This window comes from Macrotis lagotis, chromosome X, assembly GCF_037893015.1.
Source record: "Macrotis lagotis isolate mMagLag1 chromosome X, bilby.v1.9.chrom.fasta, whole genome shotgun sequence".
NCBI classification, from domain to species: domain Eukaryota; kingdom Metazoa; phylum Chordata; class Mammalia; order Peramelemorphia; family Peramelidae; genus Macrotis; species Macrotis lagotis.
The window spans coordinates 210,124,045-210,135,138 of record NC_133666.1 but is presented as its reverse complement, the minus strand read 5'-3'; the positions used below and the strand labels follow the sequence as shown (position 1 = coordinate 210,135,138).

At 34.5% G+C, this 11,094-nt stretch overlaps 1 protein-coding gene across 1 annotated transcript in view; it reads right to left on the bottom strand.

Moving 5' to 3' along the window:
* Positions 1–7,023: 7,023 nt before the first annotated feature.
* Positions 7,024–11,094, bottom strand: part of ISOC1 (isochorismatase domain containing 1) — a 37,821-nt gene continuing 33,750 nt past the window's right edge. Inside the window, exon 5 of the mRNA XM_074205671.1 lies at positions 7,024–7,319. Coding sequence (XP_074061772.1) covers positions 7,173–7,319 — 147 coding nt within the window. The 3' untranslated portion in view covers positions 7,024–7,172. The remainder of the gene's footprint in view (positions 7,320–11,094) is intronic.

The following is an 11,094-nucleotide window of genomic DNA, read 5'->3' as shown; positions in this document are numbered from 1 at the left end:
TGACACTTACTAGCTGTGATTGTCTCACACCCAGGGTCATCTCCAGTTGTCCTGATTCATATCCAGCCACTGGACTCATGCCTCTAGAAGTGAAAATAAAACTGAGGATTTAAGACAACACCCCTCACTCAAATCCAGTTCATTTGCTTGTTATGGCACCACCTCTTTAATGTCATGGTCTTCTTTGAAAAATAAAGGAGAGGGGTGGCTAGGTGACACAGTGGATAGAGCACCGACCCTGGAGTCAGGAGTACCTGGGTTCAAATCCGGCCTCAGACACTTAATAATTACCTAGCTGTGTGGCCTTGGGCAAGCCACTTAACCCCATTGCCTTGCAAAAAAAAAAAATGAATAAAAAATAAAAGAAAGGAGAAACATTAGTTGGGATTTAATTATTGGCCTTAGCCCTACTACATACAACTCCAAACTGTTTACATGAAGATGTGATCTTTCTCTTTGCCAAGAAAAAACCCCTCTGCATGTATCCTTGATCCCATTGCATCCTGCCTTCTCCAAATTCCTTTTCATTATCTGTACACACTGATCTTCAACTTCTCCCTCAACTAGCTGCTTTCCTGCTCCCTATGAACATGCCTCTGTAAGGCTCAGAAAAACCCTCACAATCTAAAACTCCACTAGCTATCATTTATCTCTCCTCTTTCATGGCTAAACTTGAGAAGGCTGTCTAAAATCAATGCCTTCATTTCTTTTCCTCTCACTCTTCTTGATTTACAGTTTGACTTTTGGTCTTATCAGTTTAACTGAAAGTGTTCTCATCAAAAGTTATCAGTGTCTTAAGGACCAAATCTAATGACCTTTTCTCAGTCTGTATCCTTATTGACTGTTTCTGATCACTCTGAATTTTTGTGACTTCTCTTTCTAATTCTCCTGACTGGCTGGCCACTCCTTGGTTTCCTTTGCTGGGTTTCCCAAGGTTCTGTCCTAAGTCACTTCTCCTTTTCTTCTTTATTATATTGTTTTCTGAGCTACTCAGTTCTATACTCAGATATTTTACCCAGTTCTACTCTCTCTCTCTCCTGTTCTTCAATCTAGTATTACTGACTGCCTTGCAAGCATCTTGAATTGAATATCTGATAGATATCTTCAGTTCATGTTCAAAATTGAATATATTCTCTTTTCTCCAAGCCCTCTCGATATCTTGTTCTTATTTCAGAGCTTTGTGTCCAATTGAAGGTCACATATACTATTGGTTAGCTTTGCCCTTTTACAGATATGTTGCTGGAAAACAATATGGGCCAAAAATCTTATAAATAAATTCGTGCTATAAGCCAGAGGCTGACAAACTACAGCCATGCCTAGAAGTTAAGAATACTTCTTTACATTTTTAAATTCTGTAAAAATACTTTAAAATGTAAAAACTATTTTCAATTCACAAAACTAGGTTGCAAAAACTGCAAAAAATATTCACAAAACTATTACAAATGTTACAAATGTAATCAAGTAAGAAAAAAATATTTTTACTCATTGGTTCAATTTGACAAATCTCCATCAATAAAAGAAAAATAAAATTAAAAACACAACTCCTGATTATGATTAATACAGTTAGATGGTACAGCAGATAGTCCTGAGCTTGCAGTAAAGAAGACCTGAATTAAAGTTCTGCCTCCAGACACTTACTGTATAACCTAGGCAAGATATTTAACTCTCCTCATCCTCAATTTCTCCATTTGTAAAATGAAGGGGGGTGGATTCACTATTCCCTCAATCTATGCTTCTATGACCCTATTATAAGGGTGTTATCCTTCTGTACAACTCAATACCCTCTCCTGACCCAAGAGTTCCTGGCTATCTCCCCAGATTCTGGTAGTGGGTCAGAATCCTCTTCAAACTACTGCTCACAACAAGGCAGTTATTTTTCCCCACTCAACATTTTTTAAAAATTCTAGGAGCATATACACAGAATAAATCAACAAAATTGAGAAAATAATGTACAATGTCAAATTTTCATGAATATTATTTTGTATATTAATTCCTTACCTATTTTAATAGTGTCATCAGTAGCATGATTTAAAATTCACAATATATTTGCTTGCATGACTCAGGATAGCCATGTTAGTGGCAACAAAGCAGAAGCCTTGTCAAGATCAGCTCTGTTCTCTTACTTCTGCTAGCTATGAGAAATATAAAGATTTAATTCTTCTCTTCACACCTATCAATAACTTTCCTGCAACTTAAATAAAATGTGAAATTTGATCAAAATTTAACTAGACTAATGGAGAAGAGTATGTTTAGCTGTAAAGCACCTGAAGGTCACAATTTCATTTTATTCTCACAACACTATGAGGTAGCTACTGTATTACTGGTCTCATTTAAAAAGGAGGAAACATTTATAAAGGTCTCATTTATAAAGAGAGTTTAAATTGTTTTAGCAAAGTCATGTCACAAAATAAATGGAAAAACCAGGACATAAATTCAAGGGCTGGCACTAGTGAGCAAGGAGCAGTTGCTGCACAAGTCATATTGGTGGAAATCATTGACTAAAATAATAAACCAAAAGCAGTATCAGATCTTTCACTATAATAAAAGGTTATAATCATCAAAACTATCAGGTACTAAGAAATAGAAAAGTAGTAGAACAGAGTAGAAATACAGTTTACAGCAAATTAATATAATAATCTTGTATTTGACAAGTGTAAAAACAAGTTTGGGGAATAAAAATTTGTTATTTGGTAAAAATTCTTGAGAAAACTAGAAAGCAGTCTGGCAGAAACTGGGCATGGATCAATATCTTATACCATTTACCAGAAGATTAAAATGGATACATGACCCAGATATAGAGATAATACAAACCAATTTAAACATAGAATGTATTATCTGACTTATGAATAGACAATTTTTGAATAAACAAAAGATAGAGAGCAGTATGAAGTACATAATGTATAATTTCAATTACATTAAATTTAAAAGGTTTTATATAAATAAAACCAATGTGGCCAAGATCAGAAGGAAAGTAGAAAATTGGAGAAAAATATTTTTAGGGGTAGATTGTCAAATAAAGGTCTTATGTCTCAAACATATAAAGAACTCTGTCAAATCTGTGAATACAAGTCATTCCCCAGTTGATAGATGGTCAAAGGATATGAAATGGCAGTTTTTTAATAAAGAAATCAAAATATTTCATAGTTATATGGAAAAATGCTCTAAATCATTTTTGATTAGAGAAATTCATATTAAAACAATCTTAAGATATCATCTTAAGGGGCAGCTAGGTGGTGCAGTGGATAGAGCACTAGCCCTGGAGTCAGGAGTACCCGAGTTCAAATTTGACCTCAGACACTTAATAATTACCTAGCTGCGTGGCCTTGGGCAAGTCACTTAATTCCACTGTCTTGCAAAAAAAAAAGAACCTAAAAAAAAGATATCATCTTAAACCTCTCAAATTGGCTAAAATTATTCAAGAGAAAAGCAACAACTTTTGGAGGGGATGTAGAAAAATTGGGACATTTAATTCACACTTGATGGAACTTTGAACTGATCCAATCATTTTGTTGAACAATCTGGAGTTATTCCTAAGGAGTTATTAAACTGCCTATATCCTGTGATCAAGGAATGTCACCACTAGGTCTATTTTCCAAGATGATTAGGGAAAAAGGGAAAGAGAACCAATGTGTTCTAAAATACAACAGATCTCTTTGTGATGGCAAAGAACTGGAAACTGCAGGAATGCCCATCAAATGGGGAATGGCTGGACAAATTGTGGTTAATGATTGTGCTGGAGTACTACTGCACTCTAAGAAATGATGAACTCAATGCTCATGGAAAAACATGGATAGACTTGCACAAAATAATGAAGAGTGAAATGAGGCGAACCAAGAGAACAATATATCCCATAACAGCAATATTGTTTTAAGAACAACTTTGAGTAACTGCATCACTTTGACTACTATACCCAAATTAACTAAAAAGGATATGAAGGAAGACTCTATCTGCATACACAGAAAGAACACTTTATGTATGTGTATGTGTGTGTGTGTAAATTTGTATGTAATGATAGCTATAAAGGGTAAGGGTGGAGGGAATTAAAAAAAGGAAAAACAAGTTACATGATAACTTTATTACATATTTAAAATAGCAAGTTATACATAATAGATTTTCACTTTCATGTACAATCTTTTTTTTCTATTCTACCATGTTATTGAGATATTGTTTTATTATTTAAGTTCAGAATAAAATAAAAAAATTTTTAAATGAACCAGTCAATAGAATCCTTTATGCTAGGATCATTAGAGTTTTATAGCATCTGGTTTGATTTCCAAGACCATTGTTATGTGTATAAAGATGTTTATTTCTTAGAATTTTGTAATTGTGAATGCCAGCCATGGACATGTGAACAAATTTATAATCATACTACATGTCTATATATAGTTAGACATAGGTTAATCACTGGGGACTTTTTCCCCATTTTAGGAAGTTTGTATATTAAAAGTTTGTTATCAGGGGAAGCTAGGTGACACAGTAGATAGAGTACCAACCCTGGAATCAGGAGGACCTGAGTTCAAATACAACCTCAGACACTTAATAACTACCTAGCTGTGTGACCTTGGGCAAGTCACTTAACCCATTATCTAAAAAATTAAAAAAAAGATTCTTAAGTTTGTAGACTCCTAAGAGAACATAATTCAAGCATCTTTCTTCATTAAGGAACACTTGATCCTCCCCTGAGAGAAGAATTCCAGTCACCTGCAAGGCCAGGATTAGGCAATTTAAAGGAAGAAATTCTATGTAAGATTCATATTCTTATTAATTGGCTATTATACATGAGTATTGTTTCTTGACTTCTTTTGCATTTATTCCTGAAACCAGTCAAGATGGTCATGTTTCCCCAATTACAACTTCCTGGGGAAGTTATCAATGCCCTGGGGAACCATACTGTCCTGGATGCATGCTAGAGTATAAATGGCACATATCTTATCAGTTCCAGATCCAATACTATGTTTTACATTCCATCTGACCACTGGACAATGTTCTTGCCATCTGCTATGCTACAAAGCACATACCCTTTCTACCCTCCACTTCTTACTTTGAAATAATCTTACTTTGAATAATCAAGCACTATACTACTACTACTACTACTACAGCTTCCAGAGTTGCTGGTTTCCCTAAGGCTCCACTCATCTTCCCTGTGGCTTCCAAAGAAAAATATACTTCCCTTCATTTCTCAATTGGCTACTGACTCAATGGACTTATTTTTCCTCTTCCAACAGAAACATCCTCACCTTGAAAATTTACTCTACCCCTGGCCTGGATGGTTCCTCCATTTTGAGAAAGAGCCTAGGCCAGTCACTTCATTTCTCTCCAGAATGCATTTCTGACTGTACTCTCTCCCATGCCTCTGCATGATATTCTCTACTAGAATGTATGTTCTTTAAAGACATTTTCTGATTTGAGATTGTATTTACAGGGTTTTACAATGCCTGCCACAAAGTAAATACTTAATAAATGTTGATTTGATTTGGTCCCCACTTCTTTATGTGTGCTGTATCTCCCTAATAGAATATAAATTCTTTGAGGAAAAGGAGTAGGGAGCCCTTGCTTTTGTTTTTGCTCTCCAAGTATTTAGTACTTGGAGTACTAAGTACTAGTAAGTACCTCAGACAATTACCAGCTATGTAACCCTAGGCAAGTCACTTAACATGCCTCAATTTCGTCAACTATAAAATTGCCCAGAGAAGGAAACTGCAGACCATTCTAGTATCTTTGCCAAGAAAACCATACCCAAATAGTCATGAAGAGTTGGGAATGACTGAAATAAAGGCAGTTCGTTCAGTTTTTCATGGCTAAGTGTCCAAATGACTCCCATAGACCTAGTATACATAGGATCCTCCACAAGTTAACCAGCTTCAAATAAATTGTAAAAACTCTATTCCCCTATTCTTATACCCTTAACAAATTAATATTGAAAATTATGTCAACAGTGACTCTGTTCTCAGACCTGCTTGTCCCTCAGTGTTGGGGAGAGTTTGTTTGAGGAAGGTGACACTAAGTTTTTTGTTCTTGGTCATGTGTACCTACCTGGAAATTGTCATGGGCTTAATTAACTACCCTGAGGAGGAAATGAGATGCAAGGTTGGGTCTGTTCTGCTGACATTTGGCCTAAACAATAAAAGGATCCCCAGTGATAAGTCTGTCAGTGTGTTACTACTTTGATGTTCTCAAAAAAGAACTCCTTTTATTTCTCCTTGTCCTGTGTTTTGCCACATTAATCAGGGTAAAGCCCAAATGAAGAACTTTCCTCTCCATGTTTCCAGTTAATATGGACAATAAGGTATTCCTTGAAAAATGGAACTAGGATTTCAAAGGGGGGGGAGATTAAGGGAAAAATTAACCCTTGTTAAGAAGTTCTAGAGGAATATTGGCAGAGGAAGAGAGGAAGAAAAAGAACAACCATATATAATGAGGAGTTAAAAAAAACCCTAAAACTTCAAATTGAAGGAGTTAGATGCTCTAATGAAGAAGTTATTTTCCTCCAGGAAAAAAATAAAGTAGATCCACAGAAACTATCAAGTGAGAGAAAAATGTAATAATAAAGTCAATGAGAGAATAAGAATATTGGGGTCTGATAAGTCTCTATTTAGAGGTAAAAGGGCAATAGTGAGTAAAATAGATAAGAACTAACTTCTGCTGCCCAAAGAAACTAATACATTTGACTTTAGAATTTGCTTCTACTTAAATAAAACACTTTTTTAATTGAAAAAAATTCAAAATGTTTTTGAAATTCTTTTAAAATAATTTTCATTTAATCAGTTTACATTGTGAGAAAGCATGGAATACATATGACATTTATACATGAACATTATGTTAATGTCAGAAGTGAAACCACTCACAGGTACTTTTTATTATTAACAAAGTGCCCAATTGAGAAATTTCACAGAATTATGAACTTTTAAGAGCTGTTACAACAGGGTCAAGAGTAATGAAAGAACAATGATGGAATGAAGGATGAAAATAAATAATAAAGACCGAAAAATCTTTGATTTTTGTGAACAAATTCTAGTACCCAAATAAACTAATCAAATCAATGTTGTGAAGACAAGCAAAAAAAAGTAGTCAATTTTTAACATTTCAATTGTAGTACACGTGAGAAGACAGCACATCAATGTTTATGATTTTGTTCTTATATATGGTGGATTAATAGCCAATCCTTTCAAATTCTACACTTTGGAAAGTAGACCAGATTCTGGGGCACTTGCTTTAATTAGATTCTGTATTTCCTTGAACTTTGGATGGTCTTTGTCAGCTACCAGCTGTAACAGCACCGCTTCACTTGTAGTAACTATTATTCCAGTACGAGCAAGACGCTAAAAACAGAAGTCAAATAAATAAAATTAGTATGAGAAATAAAACTATTTCCAAAAAGCAAAGGTATATTAGGTAATAATAAAGTACATTCTAAATGGAAGCCAAGGCTTCTAAGTACCATACTTAAATTCAGTTATGGGGAATAACTGACCCTATCCCTGCTTCATTCCTAAAATAGAACTGAAATTAAGTCACAGAGGCTTGGAAGTAGACTTGCTATTATGCGGTAGATCCTTTGGGAGGAGAGTTGGATATGGTGAGAAAGTGCACAAATGAGACATGCAGTATAATAAAGAAAACTCCCTTAAACCTGTGGCAGGTCAGGGTCAGGTCTATACACACTAAAAAATATAAGAAGCAGGTTGGAGAGAGAAGCCAGGACTTTAAGTGGTAAGTTTTTCAGCTGTGGTACAGATTTAATTTTCTAGAAGTTCCTTAAATATAAAGTAGATAAGATTGCCAACAACTGGAAGTTAGGGAATGATGGTAGAAAGTAATCTCCTTTCCATACATAAGATGAAAAAGCAAAAGCATAAAGATTTCTTTGTTTTACACATAATTTAAGACTTTCCCCTGGATATATAGTATCTGCTGGTGGTAGTGTTGAGTAGTTTCAGTCGTATCTGAGTTTTTATTGATCCCTTGTGGGGGTTTTTTGACAAAAATATTGGAGAGGTTTGCCATTTCCTCCTCCAGCTCCTTTTACAGATGAGGAAACAGAGGTAAACAAGGAAAAGTGATTTCCCCACGGTCACACAGCTAGGAAGTATCCGAGGCCAGATTTGAACTCAGGAAGATGAGTTAGAACTGGTCTTCTATTCATTGTGCTTCCTATTCATTGTGCTTCCATTCCCAACCCAAGGTATATAAAATCACCTAACGAAAAGGGTCAAGTGCCTTCTTAGACCTCATGGTTCTCTCATACTATGAAGACCTGAGTCATCAGCCACTATTTCAAGGACCATTTCCAAGGGGTAAGGAAGACAAGGGGAAGTCTTGCCTCTAAATTCAAAAGAACCAAAACTAGTTAACTTATGTCCTTCCTCTCTATTCAGCACTTGCATTTTTATAGGTAGATAAAACAATTCTTTTATACCACTTGTTTTGTAGGCATAAATAGGGCACTCATTAGAGTCACACGGATATCTAAGTTTTAGAACCACTTCTTTATCTGCCTTGTAAATTAGGAAGCCAAAATGGTAAACATTATTTTGTATTTCAAGAACAAAGCAGTCTTTCAGCATCCTGCCTTACATTAGTCCATAGCACCCTATGGTAAAGAGCTATCTATGGATGATGTTAGAAAAATAACAATATTGGGATAAGCTAAGACATCCTTGGTAAACCTGAGTATTTCGGTGTGAAAGAAAAAAAAGGTGGAGGAAAGGAAGGTGGAGGAACAGAAAAACCTCCTAGCCTGCTAAACCTTGAGATTACTGCCCTCGGCCCTAGGGGTAACTCAAGTTGCCACTTTAAATCTTTAAGAATTTTTCTATTCAGCATAGGCCCTGGAGTCAGGAGTACCTGAGTTCAAATCCGACCTCAGACACTTAATAATTACCTAGCTGTGTGGCCTTGGGCAAGCCACTTAACCCCATTTGCCTTGCAAAAACCTAAAAAAAAAAAAGAATTTTTCTATTTCTTTTTTTCCTTTCTTTATAAATTTTTTTTATTAATCTACTTTGTTTTTTAAACTTCATTTTAATTTCTCCTACTCTAAGGAAGTCATTTTATTTTTTTAAAAAAGCATCTTTTTGAAAGTCAAATAAGAAATGAGAAAAAATCAACACAATTGGTCATACACTGAAAAATTTTGAAAATATAGACAACGGACAATACATGTAGAACTTTTACTACGTTGAAAAATCTCATATCTCTTCTTTCAATCACTTGTTCTTAATAATTTTGCAACATTCACATTTGATTTAGTGTGTAATTTTCTATTTATAGTTTTGAAAACAGTGAGTATACTATTTTCATAGCTCTACTTATTTATGCTTTGCTATATCCATCATTTCCTAAAGCATGGCAATATTCTATTACATTCATATACTACCATTTATTCAGCCATTCCCCGACTTATAACATTCCCTCCATTTCTATTTCTTTGCCACCAGATATTTGATTCATCATTTCTATTGTTTTTGGTTTCTAGGTTATTTATTTCTCTTGTTTTCAAGATCTCCAATTCTTATTTTAAGTTCATGTTGGATTTCTACTTTAATGCATATCTAATAACAGTATTTTAAAAAAAATTTGTGCCTCTAACAAAGTATGATTCCCCCCCCCCCCAAGATTTAGCTACATATCCCAGGAGTTCTGGTATGTCTTTTCATCTTCATTTTCTTTCACATAATTATTTTTATAAGTTTATTCTTTGATCTGTGGGAATTGATTTTTGATCCTATATTCTCTATAAGATTTTACTCTATGATTTTATTCTGTGATCATTTCTCTTCTCTGATAGTAACAAAAGCTTATATGTGCTAAATTCCCCCTCTCTGAGTTAGATACTAAAAGTTTTCCTACAATGATTACCACTTAAAGAAAAACTCTCTTCTTAATATTTTCATAATAACATTATTCTCAAAATTTTCTGAAAGGTTTGTGAGGTATCCTTGAGAAACTAATACTATCTGACCTTGTCCAAGCTTTAACAATTAAGGTGGTTTTGTCTCATTTCTCAGTCACCAATAAGTCTGCCTTTATCAGGTATCTCAAGATGTTCATAAGACACATAAAATTAAAAAATGCGTTTTTTGAGAGGTACAGAGGTGTTTGTCATCTGCTTTCTTTGATGCAATCAATCATAATCTCTCACACCTTTGTAGGACCAGTTACATGATTTTTGTTCTGATCTTTTTTCTATGCTTATAAAAATGTGTTACACCCTCAATTCAAGGTCTTTTGGTCAGAGGCAAGGCTATTTTGTCCATCCTGTATTAAAAGGTGGCATGCCCCTGTAAATAAAGGATATTTTACCTGGAGAAATGATTCAGTGTGCCATTCTGTTAAATTTAACTCATGAAAGAGCCACTCCTTATTTGGAATTTCATTGTTATGTCTCTATTTCAGTCTGAATCAGTTAAATGTTTTATTGTGTCATGATAGTCTTTAATGGATGTATTTTCTATTTCTAACTTTTTACATTAGTTTGCAACATTTCTGTGATCTAATACACACACACACACACACACACACAGTCAATTTTTGGGTAAAAGTTACATTTACTGCTGAAAAACACTTATATTCTTTAGCAGTACCATTTAGAAAGTACTAGAAATATTTTAGTTCTAGTTTCTCTATTTTCCTTTTATCTTTTTGTTAGACTTACCTAAAACTGAGGGACACTGAAATCTCCTGCCATTATTGCATTACTATCCACACCTTTTGTAGTTCAGACATTTCCTTTATGAATATAGATGCTAAAGAATTGAAGCATATAAATTTTTTTTCTAGGTTTTTGCAAGGTAAATGGGGTTAAGTATCTTTCCCAAGGCCATATAGCTAGGTAATTATTAAGTGTCTGAGGCCGTATTTGAACTCAGGTATTACTGACTCCAGGGCTGGTGCTCTATCCGCTGCGCCACTTAGCTGCCACTGAAGCATATAAATTTAATAATGACTTCTTTTCGATAATTCCTTTCAGCATCATGTAGTTTCCTTGTTAATCTCTTTTCATGTTAATCCCTTTATAAGAATATTTTCGCTTTGTCTAATACCATGACTATTACTATGGCTTTCTTTTTTTTATATATAACAGGATACATAGAA